Source organism: Ochotona curzoniae, unplaced genomic scaffold (genome assembly GCF_017591425.1).
Source record: "Ochotona curzoniae isolate NIBS_2020 unplaced genomic scaffold, NIBS_Ocur_1.0 contig_3819, whole genome shotgun sequence".
NCBI classification, from domain to species: Eukaryota; Metazoa; Chordata; class Mammalia; order Lagomorpha; family Ochotonidae; genus Ochotona; species Ochotona curzoniae.
The window spans coordinates 18,223,061-18,241,925 of record NW_024466004.1 but is presented as its reverse complement, the minus strand read 5'-3'; the positions used below and the strand labels follow the sequence as shown (position 1 = coordinate 18,241,925).

General features: G+C 35.9%; 1 protein-coding gene across 2 annotated transcripts in view; it reads left to right on the top strand.

Annotated features, from left to right (window-relative positions):
* Positions 1 to 18,865, top strand: part of BMP5 (bone morphogenetic protein 5) — a 115,530-nt gene that overhangs the window by 55,640 nt on the left and 41,025 nt on the right. For both annotated transcript variants that reach the window (XM_040983028.1, XM_040983029.1), the window contains exons 2-3: positions 4,110 to 4,302; positions 15,990 to 16,138. In XM_040983028.1, coding sequence (XP_040838962.1) covers positions 4,110 to 4,302; positions 15,990 to 16,138 — 342 coding nt within the window. The remainder of the gene's footprint in view (positions 1 to 4,109; positions 4,303 to 15,989; positions 16,139 to 18,865) is intronic.

Genomic DNA, 18,865 nt, shown 5'->3' with positions numbered 1-18,865 from the left:
AAGACATTGAGAATTAAAATATGGAGACCATGTGATCAAATATTTCATCTTCTATTTATAACAAGCTTTGCCTCTTTGACCATAAAACTCACATACAAACATAGAGCTGAGAAATCAAATATGTGCCTCAAAATTATATATTTAATTATCGTGTCTTTAGCAGGATGATTTGGACTGGCAGGAGAGGACAAGATTTTGATCCATTGTTGCTATTTTTCACTCAAAGTATATTAGAAAACTTCTCTGGGTTAGCCGTTATATTACTAGAGATATTAATTACAGATCGGTGATTAAATCCATTCTTTTGCCTATTCCCCAATGTTGTATAATTTTAAGAGACATTGCTTAAATAGGTTGACCATGAATTACTATCTAAATTTAGAGGAGTAGGACACCATTATGTAGGTGGTATGAATATTAAACAAGGATTTATAATGAGCTTTAAGAGACAGGCATCTGTTATGGACTAACTGTCATCACCCAATTTCTTTTTGTTAAGACAGGGATATTAATATCTGCCACCTCCTTAGCATTACTCTTTGAGGTATCTGAGATTACCTTGTTGAATATTTGTGGGCATCATTAGGAGAGCAAGGCTGTATAAATGCAAGTCTTATTCCATTACTCACTCCAACATGTCCCATGGAATTTATTGTTGCAATTATGATTCAAAGCAATAGGATACAGGAATTTGAATTACTAGACAAATCTGCAATGTCATTTTTTTTTCTACGTGGTGTGTTTAATAGAAAATTTTATTAAACTCTTTGAAAATCTGTCCCCTTTAGGGTTTAAGTTAAATAGTCTGGGTTAGAAAACTGAAATTTTATAATAATAGCTGAAATTCTAGCTTTCCACTTTATTACACTAACATCTCACAGGGGATTCCAGAACAGTAGATGGCTTTACATAACATGAATTTAATACTCATCTGCATTATGCAGGTGTACACTACAGATTGAATCCTGAAAAACTTATGTCTTAGCTGTTTATTTCCCAAACCATGTCTTATTGTTTACTTATATTTCAAATACAAATTTGTCATTAATAAAAAATTGCATGATGTATTTTATCAGATAGAATTATGAATATTTTCTTCCAGAATGGAGGAAATATCAGTATATTTGAATGTCTTGTCAGTGCTTATATCATTAAATGTAGAGCTCCTCAAGCAAGGCTTGGCCAATGCCACCTAGGCAAACACATGCATATTTTCCTGGTGAAATGATACATATTCAGACAAGTGGGACAGATACTTTAAATCATGTAACATGACTTGCAAATAACTTTTAAAATTTTCATTTTCTCTTACATGAGCTTAAAGTGGAATTTTAATTTTCCATAAGATTTTGGATATTGGGCTGATAAGTATAATATTTCAGATCTGTAATAATGAAATAAGATAAAGTAATAGGTGATAAGCAGAAGTCATATGTCCTGGCATGTAAAGATTATAGCTTGGTAAAATGCCAAAAGCCTGGAATCTTGTCCTTTAGTATACATTTTTTGTACTTCTACAGTTTCCAGTTTGATATAAAGACAGCAATAGAAGTAGGTTGCTAGGTAATGTCATAGTCTAATATTAATAAAATTATTAAATTGAATAATGTTTAATATAAAAATGCCATTAAAATTATCTTAAAGACTGGACATTTCAATTAGCTATTAAGAGGGCTTTTAAGACACCTGTTCTCACAGGGGAAGTCTGGGTTGATAATGTGCACTGAGGAATAGCACCAAAATGACTTAAGTAGCAGGTTCCCTTGTCACCCTTGTGGCAGACACAAATAGAGTCCTTGGCTGTTGGCTTTGGTTTAGCCCAATCTCAGCTATTGTTGACATCTGGGGAATGAACTAGCAGTTATGAAATTGTCACCTCTTTCTGTGTTTTCATAAGCCTTTGAAATGTCATTTACTTCATTGAAGTTTGGTTTCACAATGTAGGAAAACCAGCGATTTAAATTTCACTCTATGAGACTAAAGATGAGGCCAGTTCTGATACTCATTTGTGCATACAGAGTTATTTGGCATCCAGTGAGCAGTGGTGTTGTCCCTTTCGCTTCTCCTTTCCTATGTCTCAGAGTTACTTAAAAGAGAGATGAGGAATTCACAGCAGCCCCAAAGAAATTTAGACAAAGAAGAGGTTTAAATTATGAAACAAAATCATATGCTAAAATTGGGAAAACACCCTAATTGGGAAAATATGCCAATGATTTCTCTGGAAACAGACCTCTGTTAGCACTAAGATAACAACGGTTTAATAAACAAACTTTCATTAATCACATGAGGTCGTGTGAGTGCAGTCAGACAGCCTAATAGCAGTACTCCTGCCGAACTAGACTCTTGGTGGGATAAAAACACTCCCTAGTGTGGTTTACGTTTTTCTGTGGTCTCCTAAGCAGTCTCCTATTATTCATGAGATAATAAGTCAGAGGGTATTTTGGAGGATGGGTTTGCTTGTCATGAGGTCCGGTCAGACACAGCACACATTTGACTCTGGAGCACAACAGCTCCTCTTGGTTGACCATGATCCTGTTCTTTTCTTTAATTTAAGTTCGTCCTGTACCCTAGGCTGCCAGCCTTCATAAGTTTAGAGTACTGTTGACATAATTTAAATAATCTTTTATTTTCTATTCTGATAATTTTTAATCCTGTGAACCTATTTTGCCATTTGCCCACTTTTAGCATTTTATACCAATATATTAGTAATGAAATAGCCATCACAAAAATGAAAGGAAAACATTGCTATGAACTCTAATTGCAATTCTTTGTATACATTGTCTCACAGAGTATTTTTTTAATTTTGAAATAATAAGCTTTATTACACTCGATAACTCAGATTGAGAAATCTACGAATGCTGAGATAACACAGATTTTGAGAAATTTACCAATGCTGAGATACTTTGCTTCATGAAATAACATTAAATTTCTATAAATAAGACAATTGTATAAGCAGTACATTAAGAGAATTTTGGATATCTACTCGATATAAACTGCACCAGAAAATACACCAGTGAATGAAAAGAGATTATAAATGAATATGCCTGATATTTATTGTCCTGATTTGTATGTTTATTTACTTTTATTTGAAAGGCAATTGTTGCAGAGAAAGACATAGGGATAGGTCTTTCATTCATTGATTTACTTCACAATGGCTGTAATGTCCCAAGATGAGCCAATTTGAAGGTAGGAATCAGGAGCTTCCTTCTGGGTCCCAAGGACATGGTCATCTTCTGCTGCTTTCCCAGGTCATAAGCAGGAAGCTAGATCTTAAGTGGAGTAGCCAGGACACAAGCTGAGGCAAACAGGGGATGCTGTGCTGCAGGCTGAGGATGAGCAGGCTACTCCCCAGGTCTAAAATTTTTTAAACCTTTCATGATATTTCCAAAAGAGAACATTTCAGACTTATTTAGTAGGAAGTCAGCCAGAAGAGAGAATTATGTTTTCTCAATTCTGAATATGAATAGAAACACATCTTTGGGAGACATATGCTGCTCGAGGGACATGAACTTATGACAATGCCTTTTCTTCCCTTAAAAAAAATCAAAATATTTCATTTGTGCAAGAGAAAAAAATTTCCTAGGAAGATATTTTTAAAATGATGTCTTATAAAAAATAATTTGTCTTATTTACTTGGCCTCTGAAATTCCATAAACACAGCTCTTGCATAACTGAAAATTGTAAATTTTGCTTTATGTTTTTTCTTCCATTGTTGTGCTAAATCCCACTGCTAACTTTACCTGGAATGGAGAAATGTTTCTATAAGATATTCCTTTTTCCTATATGAAACTCTCTGTGCTCTGCTACATGACATATACTGGTAACTGCTTTACAACCTTCACTACTTAGAATATTTTTGGATAGGCTTGCCATTTAGGAGCCAGGAATTTCTATAAAACCACAGAGGTTATGTTGCTTTTGAACTACAGGCAGTTGGCTTGTGGCATTTCCTTTAACTGGAAATACATATGAGTTTGTGGTTTCAGTGTTTTCCCAGTCTTATACTATCCTGCTTGTTTGTTTTCATTTTTCAAGCTGTAAAACTTATCTTTAATTTCCATATTTTATAAGGGCTAACTGTTTCCCTTCCTTTCTCTCTTATTTTGCAGTTGAAAGAGACAAGGATTTTTCTCACCAGAGAAGGCATTACAAAGAATTTCGATTTGATCTTACTCAAATTCCTCACGGAGAAGCAGTGACCGCAGCTGAATTTCGGATATACAAGGATCGGAGCAGTAATCGATTTGAAAATGAAACAATTAAGATTAGCATATATCAGATCATCAAGGAATACACAAATAGGTATCAGTTTTATAGGAAACTTACTATTCTGGCAGATAGTAGTAAATTTTGGGACAGATATTGTAACCTGTTTGATCTATATTTTCTTTGGATGTAATGTCATTTAGAGCCAGAGAGACTCGTTAAAGAATTGATCTCAAAGTCCCTTCTACATTTCGAGCTTTTCCCTTTTTCTGACATTATCCTGTATATCAAGCCTAAGCTCCCACGTAGTGCTTTCTACTCTGTTTCTCCTTCTGTAAATTTTCTGTCACCCTGGAGAATTTCTGTTGTATTCTTCCCATTAGAAATTTATATTTAAATTTAATCCATCTTGTGTTCTGGTAGTTATAAAATTGCTTTACTTCTCCATGGCAGAGGTAAAAATTGTACAAATGTTGTCATATGCATGTTCAAGACTGCTTGCAACAGTTTCTCATAACCTGATTGTGTTCAATCTTTGAGATGCTCAATTTGGAATGGTACAAAGGTTGACAGTTTGAAATGATGAGTGCACAGTAACCTTATTCGATAACTATTACAAATGCTCCATCAAAGATGAGTGAAAAGGGAGCACTCATGCTGTTTTCTGACCTTTAACTCAGTGTTGAAATTGTTTGGTTAACATATGTTGTACCACATTAGTCACATCAGTTGGGCAGCACACACACACACACACACACACACACACACACACACACACACACTCACACACTCACTCCAACAGTAGGGACCTGTGAAATGTTTCTGAAGAATGAAATTAAAGTTTGAGAATTTCTGTGCAAAATAATTTGAAATTCATGTGTGTAAGGGATCCTAAAAATTCATGGAAAAAATTCATATTGTGAAAAATATCCATTGCTTTCCAATATTTTGCATCCAAACAATTTTTAGCTTCTCTTTCCAATAATTTTTATTTACTCATGCATATTGTTAAATTGAAATTTGTCTTTCAATAACTTTCATTCATCAGCTACAGACCACTTTTGTTGAAATGCTGTGTCCTTCTAAGACAAATTGTTTTATTTTGTATTTATTTCAAAGGCAGAACAGAGGAGAGAAGGATGAAGAGATAGAAAAGAGAGAGAGAGAGAGCAAGGAAGAGTGAGGACAGAGAACCTTTCCATCTTCTGGTTTGCTTCTCAAGTGTCTTCAACAGCTTGGGTTTGGCCAGGCCAAACCAGGAGTCCACAAGTCAATCTACTTGACACTGGGGCTGTCAGGGACCAAAATATCTGACCAATACCTGCCTCAAGAGTGTGAGTTAGCAGAGCAGGGATTCCAAGTGAGACACTTCAATATGAGATGCGGCTATACCATGTGGAAATAATCCCTGTGTCAAATGCCTATCCCAGGACAAAAATCTGAAAACAGCCATTCTGTCTTCTCTGAGGTCCTCTTCTCATCCATTTTTAATTTTTGTTGCCAATTTTATAACTGAATTTCTTTTAATGGCCTGATAGTATTCCATGGAGTATTTGTACAGTTTCTTCTTGCATGCCTCTTTTTTTTTTTAAAGATTTATTTATTTTTATTGAAAATGCAGATATACAGAGGAGGAGAGACAGAGAGGAAAGTCTTCCACCCGATGGTTCACCCACCAAGCGGCCGCAATGGCTGGAGCTGCGCCGATCCGAAGCCGGGAACCAGGAACCTCATCAGGGTCCCCCACGCGGATGCAGGGTCCCAAGGCTTTTGGGCCGTCCTTGACTGCCTTCCCAGGCCACAGGCTGGGAACTTGATGGGAAGCAGGGCCGCTGGGATTAGAACCGGTGCCCATATGGGATCCCGGAGAGTGCAAAGGTGAGGGCCTTAACCACTATGCGATCGCGCAGGGCCCTGTATGCATCTTTTGATGGACATCTGGAGTGTGTCCGTTTCTTCACTATTGCAGATTGTGCTGCTGTAAAAATAGGGTAGCAAGCCACTTTTTAATATGCAGATTTCATTTGCTTTTGGTATATTCCCAGGTGTGGGATACCTGGATCATATGGTGGTCTCCATACTGACTTCCACAGTGACTCTACTAGTCTGTATTTCCACCAACAGGGAAGTTCATTATCTTTCTCGCCACACTCACAGCAGCAGGTGTTGTTAGTAGATTTCTGAAATGTAGACCAATCTCACTGGAGTTAGGTAGAACCTCAATATGGTTTTCATTTATAGTTCCCTAATAGAATCTGAGCATATTACAATAAGTTTATTGGCCATTTGAATTTGCTATTTTGAAAAATGGATGCTCATTTCCTTCACCCATTTCTTCACAGGGTTGTTTGTTTTGCTCTCCAAGTTTCTGAAGCTCTTTGTAAATCCCGTATACTAGTCCCCTACTGGTTGTGTAGTGTGTAGAAATTTTCTGCCACTCTGCTGGTTGCTTCTTCATTTGTTGATTGTTTCCTTTGCTGCACAGAGGGCGAAAATATCTACTGATTTTATGTTATCTAGTTTACCTGTGCAGTATTTGTGTTTCTGAAAAGTATGTAATAACACTGGGAAATGCTCAGATTATAATACTAATTTATCCAAAGCAGAAACAATAATTTTATTTATTGTGATACTAATTTAAAATACATTCACATATAAAAGAAGCCGTAGGAAAACATCAAATGTTCATCAAATGTCTAAGTTTATGCCACACATATTTTCACAAGCCAAATAGTATTTCCAACTCTTCTGAGGTGGAGGAAGCAAAAATCAGAGCAAAACCTGAGGATTTTAAAAAAACTGTTCTATTTTTTTTCTTAAGGTATAGCAGTAATTTCCCACAGAAAACAATGATAAGCTATTTTTTTCTTTTCCTTCCTCTATGAAAACATTCCCTGCTAATTCAAATCTTTGGCTTTAATCTTCTGAAGAAGAGAACTAGGTTAAGAATAGTGAATTTCATTTATATATCACAAGATTATGGTCAAAATGAAATTCTAATTCAGAAAAGTAAATTTGATTTTTAGTATTGATTGTGGTTTCATATGCTCTATTTTCTAAAGAACCAAAATGGAAGTAGGACAAACTGGTACCTCAGTTGTTTCATAGTGAGGTTCATCTCTCAGAATTCTGTGATGTAACTAATGGATTTATCTACTTAGTGTCTTCAGGTAATGTCAGAAGCCACTTAAAAGCCAGAGCACATTTTGTTCTCTGATGCAGTGAATTTTACAATGCATATCCATGTTACACATGCAAAATTCACTTTCCAAAAGGAATTGCCTAGGAGGGTCTTAGGATCTTTGTAGTAATTTTGAAGTCCATTTCAATGGCTGTATTTTATATTCAACACATCATATTATCTGTTAACCATCTAGAAGATGAATTTTTTGAGATGGTCATGTAATCAAATCAAAGAAATGGCAGATCCATTATGTCATCTCTCTACCCATTTGTTTATCTTAGCAAAAGTTACAACTCTTACAATTATGTATTTGATTTTTACCATTTCCCACCTCCCCCACTCACATTTGAATGTGTGACATTTTAACGAGTGTTCTGATGTTTATCCAAATCTTTATTTTTCTTGGTAAAAACTTAACACACTTTGCATCATCTCACTTATTTAATCTTTTCATATAAACCTGACAGCCCTAAATTCTATAGCAGAAAGCATCACTCTTCAGTCACACCTCATATATCTAGCATTATTGGGAAATGAGGTTTCCACATGATTGAGTTTTCCAGATAATTCAACTGAGTTTGGCATGCTTTTGTTGAGCGCCTACCATGTGGCAGGCACAGAGGACATAAGACCGAATAAATAAGACCTCAAAAGCTCATAGCCTGGGGCCAGGGGCTGTGGTGGGCCTGCCGCACACAGACTTTAATAACTGCAATACAATGTGCTAAGCCCTATGATGTAAGTATGCACTAAGTGTTGTGGAAATACAAATGAAGGGAAAATTAATTCTTCATGTGGAAGGGGGACGGGCCTTAGGGGAAGGTTCTGAGTTGAGCCTTTCAAGATGAGTAGGAACTTTCTACAAGCGAAAAGGAAGGAGCACAGAAGGGAGGGGGAAAAGGGGAGTGAACTAGAGAGAGAGAGAGAGAGAAGAGTGAGAAGGGGAGAGAGTGAGAGAGAGTGAGAGAAATAGAGAGATCTTAAAACACATGTTCCTATGTCATTAAGTATTTAGTTAAGAATTAAACAATACTGTGCAAATTAAATGATCAAGACCAATATTCGTACTAGCAAGAGTAGTAAGTAGCAATATGACCACTCATTTTGAGTCTGGTTTTTTCCTAAATAATCCACTTGAATTAAATTTTACATAGGTATACACACATATTTATATATCACTCACAGAAAATGTGCTATGTATAATTCAAGCCTTCCCTAATGCTCTGTTAGAATTATAAATTTCTACCCATTGTAAAAACATTTTAAGCTAGCCTGCTGAATGTCATTAGCCACCTTCACTCCTGTCATCAGCCCAGTTCACAGTTGGCTTCATATTTACATCATGTCCCTCCCTGTGCTTCTCTATGATTTGTGATTCTCCTGTGTGCCTACTTCAGAATGCACTTGTGCAGTTTCCACTCAGGAAGATTTCCTGGGCTCCTGAGAGCAATGTACCAAAGCAAGATGCTTGGATGGCAGATGCTTCCCCCAAAGTAGTTAAGACAGTGTGGACGTGTGCTTTGTCTTCCTTCAGCAAGTAGGAATCACGTTCAGTGCCTCTAGGTGCGAGTTCTATGATTTTTTTCCATGGTAGTCATTTGCCAAGTGCTGGAGAGCATTTTCAGTTGTCACACTTGGTGTGCTGGTGACTGACCTTCTGGTGCAGAAATGTGCTAGGCTGGTTAGATGGGTAAGGATGCTGCTGAATTTTCCAAAGTGGATAGAACAGCTTTTTCATCCTGTGAAGAAGCTGAATGAAAAAATTCAAAGTATTAAATTTGACAAAGCCATGAATTTTGAAGATTTGAGTTATCTAACTGAACATGACAATAGTTGATACTCCTAAATGTGAATCAGCTTGTATTCCTTTTACTAAGTCATAAGGCGTGCCCTAACATTCATAAGAAATGGCTGTTGGGAAGTTGTACTGAGTGCATTGTTTAGAAGGAGCATGAGAAATGGTTGAGTTCTGGGCGGTGGTCCACTTGTTGCTGCTGTTGAATGAATAACACTGCTATTTATACAGCTGATAGTACATGTTCCGATTTCTCTGCAGGAGAAAAACAAGAGATGGTATAAGGCTAGCAAATGTGTTGAATCTTTAAAATATTTTGGCAATCAAAGAATTCTACTGAGGAAAAAGTGAATTTTCTTGAATTCAACTTGATTTTCTATATTTGCCATGTTATCATTCAGTGTTCATCTGATATGATGACTATTTAACAATTTTCATCGTTGCCTCTTAAATGCAATTCAGAATCAAATAGTATGAAAATTATGCTCAGAAATATTTACAAAATTTTACACTCTGAGAAAAATAATTGCTTGTTAAAAACATGAATCTGTAATAAAATCTACATTTGGATTTTCAGGATAAAGCTGCTTATTGACAAAGTCTAGAGAACACTAAGTACTAGACCTGCACACTGAGTTCTTATGTGTTGTGATATTGTGATGCCTACTTGTTCCTTGTATAGATATTATTACAAAATGTCTGAACGTGATAAGGCATTAAAATTTGGCTCTGTTACAGTATTAAAAAGTACACGATCTTCAGGACTATGTATATTGCTTGAAATACTTCAAAAACAGCATTTTAAAAATTTGTGTGTGATTCTGTCACTGGACATAATAGTTTTTAAAATATTTATCTATTTTTATTGGAAAGTCATCTTTACAGAGAGAAGGAGCTGCAGAGAGAAGATATTGCATTGGCTAGTTGACTTCTTGAGTAGCCACAAAGGCTGAAGCTGAGCTGATCTGAAGCCAGGAGCTTCCTCTGGGTCCCCCACATGGGTGCAGGGTGTTAGGGTTTGGGACCATCCTTGACTGCTTTCCCAGTCCACAAACAGGGAGCTGGATGGGAAGAATAGCTGGTGCCTATTTGCGATCCTGGTGCATGCATGACAAGGAATTTAGGCATGAGGCTCTTGTGCTGGGTCCAAAAATAATGTTTTTAAAAGCACAGATACTTACAGGTGGTTTTTGTTGTTGCCGATCATTTTTAAGCATCTATTTAGACAAACGATTTTTATGTCCATGATGCATTGTCTGACTCTGGTGATGCAAGTGACCTTTAGAGGAATCACTTTAAAGGATAGTGAAACTGGATTTTTGACATAGCATTCCAGGAAAAATGATGAAAACTTCATCATGTCTTCTTTTTCTCTAACTAGCTAACATTTCTGCTTCTCCCTTTATCTTTTTCTTTAATTTTGGAAAGTCATTTACTTATTTGGGTGAGAGGGAAAAGTGGGCAGACATTTCCATCTTCTGCTTCATTCCCCAGTGGCCTGCGGCCCAGAACAGCCAGGGCTGACGAGATCGAAACAGAGAGCTAAGATCGTAATCCAAGCTTTGAGCCGTTACCTCCATCAGACTTCCTTCCTTCCTTCCTTATACCCTTCTTTCTTTTCTATTATATCTATCCATCACTCATGTATCACTTACTATTTATCATGTTTCTACCTGTCATTTATCTAACATTACGTTTGTTCTTCACAAAACCTTTTAAAGTAAAGATTGTCATGCCATTTTTAATACACACAGTAAGATCGAATCATTTTAATTTTATCAGTCAATATTGATAGTCCTTAGCTCTTTTATTTTCATGGTCTGAGATCAGCAGCCTAAAAATCTCCGTTTTGCCAATTTGTATTTTTCACTAGTTATAATGAAGCTGATACCCAAAACTAGTGAATTTGGGCTCCAGCTGCTGAGACTTCAGTGAAATTTTCCTCTTTTGGTATTTTAATACTTGTATATATATAAAACCATTTCCTTTCTTAGTGAAACAAAAAGCAAACAAGTATATAAAATATTAATTTTTCAGATGTGACTGGGCATGTTTAAAATTCTAGCCATGACTCATTTCAGATCTGCTAATGTAATTCCCGGCACAGTAGCCTAGTGGCAAAAGTCCTCGCCTTGCAAGCATCAGGATCCCATACGGGAGCTGGTTCTAATCCCAGCAGTCCTGGTTCCCATCCAGCAGTCCTGGTTCCCATCCAGCTCTCTGCCTGTGATCTGGCAAAGCAGTCAAGAATGGCCCAAAGCCTTGGGACATTGCACCCACGTGGGCGACTCAAAGTAGGCTCCTGGCTTCTGGTTTTATATCGACTCAGCTCCAACCATTGCGGTCACTTGGGGAGTGAATCAACTAATGGAAGATCTTCCTCTCTGTCTCTCCTCCTCTCTGTATATGTGCCTTTTCAATAAGAATAAATAAATCTAAAAAAATTTGTTATAAGCAATCTTTAATGTTTGCGTATACACATTACATAGTATATGTCAATTTTGAGTACATATAGTTAGAATATCTGTATATTTCATGCCATTACAACTCTATCTGGAAACTTCTCACATGTGTATGCACATAATTCTGTATTTAAAACCTAAAAGATAACTTTATTAGGCATAAAGGACATTGTTATGCATTCGAGATGAATCTTTCCCTAAAGTAGAAAAATGCACGTTTTAGTATGAATTCATATTTACATAAATTTATTTTCAAACAGCTATTCTTTTTTTTTTTTAAGATTTATTTTTATTATTTTTTCATTGGAAAGGCAGATATACAGAGAGGAGAGACAGAGAGGAAGATCTTCCGGCCGATGATTCACTCCCCAAGTGAGCGCAACGGGCGATACTATGCCGATCCGAAGCCAGGAGCCTCTTCCGGGTCTCCCACGCGGGTGCAGGTTCCCAAAGCTTTGGGCCATCCTCGACTGCTTTCCCAGGCCACAGGCAGGGAACTGGAAGGGAAGTGGGGCTGCCGGGATTAGAACCGGCGCCCATATGGGATCCCGGGCGTGCAAGGCGAGGACCTTTAACCACTTGCGCCACCGTGCCGGGCCCCAAACAGCTATTCTTAATTTTTTTTATCATTGATAAATGCTGTAAGTAGCAATACAGGCAGACAATATGGACTAGGATTATTTCTGTCTCTTTAAAATATTTTTAAGTGAGGCTTTGGATGTGCTTGTGTTTACCTCCTCAAATTTGTGTGTACATTATATGAATCACAGGATTTCTGTAGACGTAATCAAGCAGAATTGAGGTCAGAGTAAACGGTCCTAATCCTGTTAAGTGTCATAAAAAGGTGCAAATTGAAGCAGAGCTCTTCCTAAATGGAAGATGATATAAAGTGGCAGAGGGATAAGTCAGCCTCTTACAGAGAGAAAAGACTAGGAACAAATTTCAGAAGGATTCAGCCCTGATGTCACCTTGATATTGGGCTTTGAGACACCAAAACTATGAGACAATGTGTTTCTGTTGCTTACGAGTATCTAGTTGTTGCCATCTTGTTACAATAGCCTTAGGAATGTCACAGGGATATAGTCAAGAAATGTTTGCTTACACAAATCTGTGTCAACGGATTGCATTTTTCTCGATTAAAAGAAGTTTTAGTTTCATTATTGTAATTGCACAAAAGGAAAAGGAATTTTATTTTGGAATGGTTTATATGACAAATGAATATATATTCTATATTCGTATGTTGCTCTTCACAGTATTTAAAAAATTTAAAAATCTCTTATTAGCTATTGTAAAACTTTCTTTAAAAAGTCAAATAAAAATGTGGAGACAGGAAAATTTTAACAAGTATATTTTATACTATTCATAGGAAATACTTAGGTATTTTATTATTCCCAGTGTTGTAAGTGCCAAAATTTGAGTGGAGATATTCTATACTTCCTAATAAATCACATCTAATTTTCTACAATCTGTACGAAGGTATTGTATTCTTCAAATGCTCTTGTGGGGCCCGTGTTACAGTGCAGGTTTAAGTTGCCTCTTGTGATGCCTGGATGGAGCCCAGCCTCCTTAGTTTCAATTCCAGCTACCTGTCAGTGTGCCTGGAAGGCAGCAGAGGGTGACCTGTGTGCTTAGAGCCCTGCCTCTCCCTGGGGAAGACCCAGCTGGACACCTGGGATATAGGATTGCACTAGCGGCAACCATTTTAGAGTGAAAGTAGCAGAGGAAAGATGTCTTTCACTTTGTTTTTCCCTATGGGAACTCTGCCTTTCTGATTAAACACATCTGTCTCTTTTTAAAAAAGTTATGTTAGTGAAGATAGTAAATGAGTATAAATTCCAAAATTATGCTCATTTTGTTTTCTAATAATAAGCTCGATTTTCTGAAAGTCTATTCTGTTGTTTTGTTGTGTGTAAAGAACTGCTATAAACAAAAAGAGATACATTGAAGACACTGTTAGTGAAAAATAAATCCATGATGATTAGGAAGTTAATCTGCCAACTCTTCAGAAATAAATTAGAAACACAAAGTATTATTTTTCAGACTAAACTGCTCTCTAGCTTTGCTACCCAGTGAGTTGTGTTTTGTATCACTAAAATTCAGATAATGTGCTTTTATGAGTCTTTAGGAAGCTAGTTGTCATAATATATTAACTGAAACCAGAACCATTTTAGACATGTTAGAAAGGTCTCAGATTTGATGGTATACCTGAATTTTTTCTTCTGAGAGAGCATAATTGAAAACATCATGTAAAAAAGTACAGTAAAATAGTTAATGCTCCTCAAATTTTACCTCTGTGTTTTTGTCTTGTTTTGTTTTTTTCCAAGTGTTTATGAATGTTGTGGCGAACAGTGGCATCATAAGCTTTCCAGAGTTCATTAGGCCATTTTGTCATAATGCAAATGAAGGCAAACTGAAATGCTGTGTTAAAGTCGAGCATGTCCAAGCCACAGGATGCCTCCCTTTCCTGATTAAGGGAACAGTGTGATCAAGTTAATTCCAAACTTAAAGTTTTAGAGGTATTTTCAAAATATCTCAAAGTCTTAAACACAATCTACACTGTCCGGACTTTGTTAATTCAGTGAATTTCCCAAGAGAAAGTGAAAGAATTCCAATTGACATTCTTCCCAGTCATGATTATTATGGGTATTTAGAGCTCAAATGGGAACTAAGTGGATTTTTGTTTTTGCTATATCCTTGTTATATGCATGTAATATTTCAAAATGAGTTCTCTGATACAAAAAAAAAATGAATGTAGTGTTCCCCTTGTAAAACACCAAGACTAGTATTCTGAAAATAAAGTAATGTATGCGTAATTTGGAATAAAATAGGGAGATGATTTAACTGATAGTATTGCAGTTATTCTAAGTTTTCCAGATTAGTGAAATATAGTTAAAATAGTTTTTATAAATAGTTGTAGTTCCGATAAAATGTGCTGAGATTTATTTTACTTCATTTCTTCTAAAGTAGTTTGATTTTAAATTTCAGAGTAATTTTAAATAAACAATGAATTTGATTTATTGAACTCCATTTAATAACATTTTTAAGCCACTTATGAGAAGACTTCTGTGAATGAAAGATAAGACAAATATGGTAGTATGTAACATAACCAAATACAACATAATTATTAACTAATATAAATAATATATTGTTAAGCAGATTTAACACAGTATACAAATAATGCTATCTCTTCTCTCTTGAAGGAATTCCAAGATTTTATAATTATCCTGTCTGACGCTCCATTACATCAATGTGAGAGCTATTAAAATATTTAATATTAGAAAGTTCGGTAAGATGTAACTCAGAGATTGTCTTAGTAAGAAAATTTAAAAATATCAAATTATTTAGTGTAATCGAAAATCACATATTTGTAAATTTATTACTAAAATTAAAAATGAAAATGCATTAAAATATGTTAATGTTTTTACCATGTGTAGTTTATCTTGGAACATGTAAGTTCATATTCACTGTCCATACTTCCCCTGGGAAACTGATGCTTCCAGACTTTAAATTAGCCCATGGCATAAATGAGCACTTATCCTTGCAGCATAACACCAGTGTCCCACGTCAGACTCCTGAGTTCAGTTCCTAGCTCTGGCTCCTGATTCCGAATTCCTAGGAAGCAGTGGCGATATCTCAAATAATCGTGTTCATGCCTCTCCCTGGACCCACTTAGACTGTGTTCCCAAATCCTGCCTCTGACCCCAGCCTAGCCTAGTCAGAGGGTCCTCTTGGAAGTTTCTCTGTCTCTGTGATTCTTTCTTTCTTACTCTGCTTGTAAGAGTTTTTTTTTTAATGTTATAGTAGATTTAATTCAATTTAAGGGATTTATTTCTTAGTTTAATGGTTCACACTGTGACCCTCTCTTAGCATTTGCTATTTCTACAATAAATACATAACAATGGTAGTTATTACAGAAGCTAGAATCATATCCTGCTTGTATAGTCTCCTTTGGAGAACACACGTTTATCCGAACTGGAGCAAATACTTTCATTTCTGTCTCAATCCAGTGCAATCCTTGATTTTGATGGTTTCTTAATGCTGGTCGTTTCAGGGAACACTGATATCAGGGACCAAATTAGGAACCCAACTAAGTTTCAAAAGACCAGGAAAATGGAAATTACTTTCAGATATTATTAATATGCAGCAGGTTTTTGGACTGGGAGCTTTGCAGTCAGGGTTGCAGTCAGGGTTATTCCTCATCTCTGAAGTCACTCGTTCCTCTTGTTCTTTAATTAACTCCTCTTAGTTTAAAGTGTGCTTTTGGAATGTTTTCACTTAAGGGTAGGAAATGATGATCTCTGTTTACATTTTTGCTTTTTTCTTTGGTTTCTTTTCTCCTTAGGGATGCAGATCTGTTCCTGTTAGACACAAGAAAAGCCCAAGGTTTAGATGTGGGTTGGCTTGTGTTTGATATCACTGTGACCAGCAATCACTGGGTAATTAATCCCCAGAACAATTTGGGTTTACAGCTTTGTGCAGAAACCGGGGATGGTAAGTGCTACATTTCATGTATATATATATTTTTATTTTGCATTGTTTTCTTCATGTTTCATGGGCATTTTTCTCAACATATTGAAAGTTACTGTTTAGTGTGATTTGAGGAATATATGTTTTATAATTATAAAGTATTATGTAGCACATTTCCTAGGTTAGGCAGAATATTGCAGTATATCAATCACTTAGTTTATGAACACATTTATTATCAGGTTTTGGGGTTGGATGAAGGAGTAGGTACTGTTTTTCCAAGGAAGCTTTAGTCTATTGTTGTGGACATTTACATAAACAAGTAGTACTTTTGTAATGGAATGGAAATAAATAAGACTGTACAAGGGTTATGTATCTGTCTTGAAAAGGTGATGTTTACACAGCTATATGCAAACATTTATAGAATTTTGTATCAAGGAAGAATGGATATTACTATGCCAAATTTTTTTTAACTGGAAAACTAATAGATCACAGACATATGTAACAAAAAAGTGTTATGGAAATGAAGAAGCTACCAAGAACAAATGAAACAATCAAGAGAGGTGGTATGCAAAACCAGAGCCGTGGAAAACTTCAGAAATTATGTCAATTAGATATGAACATATGGAAATATTTGAACAAAAACAACCACTCTGGGAGAATCTATGAGCTATTTCCAGTTTTAAGAAACTCCCTAAGTGATTCTAATTTTTATGTTTAAAGTATTTGTGGAACTCCTATACACCTTGTGAACTTGGCTAGCTTCTGTAGCTGAGAAAATGCAGATGTCTTCAAAAGCACAGTAGTAAAGGAAGGCATGAGGTTGTACCCACACAACGATGTTCAGAATGCATTCCAGCACACACCAAGAGTGTGCCATGGACTTACGAAAAACCAACAGCATAGATTTCAGCAACGACTTGAAATATGAAAGTATATGATTATGGAAGAAGCTGGTGGGACACACTTGAGACAAATAAACAGAAAGACCTTAACATATTTATCAAGAATCCCATGGAAGCCAAGGTGGATATTTGCAGAATTTTATGTGTTTAGTCACTCAGAGACAAAACATTCTAAATTTAAATCCAGACTTCCAGGTAACTTAGAATTGCACTTACCATTTGCAAGAAAGAACATCTGTATTGATATGCTACTTGGATGCATAATTTCCAAATATATAGGAATATGACATGTTGTTCTCCACTACGCTCCTAGTCACTTATAAATGCCAAAGCTGGGTCCTAGGAGGCTAGCTCTCTCTCTTTTTAATCGGTTAGTAAGAGAACACACCTTAAGTTTCAATCCATTTAGTTTTCCACATAAGCAAGAGACATTACAATTAGAATCTGTTTTATTCATTCCTCCTTTATATTAAGTAGGCCTTGATTAGTAAGTGATGGAAATATAATTTGATTCTCTTTTTTGGCCTCTGAAAGAGATGCATTGCCTTTGCTTTAAGCAATAAGATTTCACAGTGACCTTAAAAAAATATGTAAACAGTTTCACAGCTAATAGAAATCATCACGAGTGTTGTGACTACAAGGGTTGTGTACAGTAGATAGAATAATTTTGATAGACACATGTAGTAACCTGTATCGTAATTCACTGGGAGATTCATGAATCTCATATCCTAATGTAGAAAAAAGAAAAAAATTTACTCCAAGTGCTATAGACAGTTCTAAACTCCCCCTTAGTCCCCAAATCCAGATTTTCCATAGCTGTTACAGTGCTGAATTTTTGAATTTTTTTCCAAATAATTAAAGTACTTTGGATTATAGGTCGTTTTCTAATTAAGGCTTTGAGATTGTCATTAAGGATCTTTAAACTTCAGGCATTATAAATGCAGACCGAGAAAGGCACATATTTAAATAATCTTCCAAAAATTCTAACAATGCTAAACTACTGTACATTTATGGTCAGAAATGTGACTGGAAAGTCAGCACTGTGTGGGTGAGCCAATCATTTCTTCCCTGGTATGTGGCCAAAAGAAGAAAAATTAAATTAGTGGCATGTACTTCTCCCAGTCTTCTCCTTGGGGATATACTTGAAATGTCTAACTAAACAAGTAAAAAAAAAATCTATGAAATGTGATCAGGCTGTTTTGATTTCTGTCCTCTTCCCACCCCACATGAGTTTTCTGAAGTTTCTCTTTTTTGTGTGTGTTTATTCAATCTTTCATTTAACTATTTATATGATATAACTCCTACCTTACTTTCAATTTATCTTTTTTCTAAGAGGTATTCTATATTTTCAGTTTCCATGTCTCTGATTTATTTTTCTTACATTTGATGGGTAATTTTACCATATATTACTATTATATTATTTATATTTTTTGAGCCTAAAATATTACTTCACTCTTTTCAAAGGTCTCCAAATTCCTCTTTTCAAGATTAAGTTTCAGATATACACCCTTTTGAGGCATTTGTCTTTCTAATATTGCCTAATATGTAGAATATTGAAGCTGCTAAATGTACCAGACTAGCTATGCAGTTCTTAAACATATCTGAACTATAGATGGAGCATGCACAGCCATGGAAAAGCAAGTGGCTCTCCTGGTACCTTACATTTCACTAACTGCAATCTTGTGCAGAATATATATGTGACATTTCTTTATAAATATGGATTACTAGTTGTTTATTTCATCTTCACTCATTACCTCTGCTGTTGGTTTCAGTGTCATTTCTTCAACCCAGGTAAACAGACTGCCTTCTACATTTTGTTTAGATTTACGTATTTTTATTTGAAGTGCAA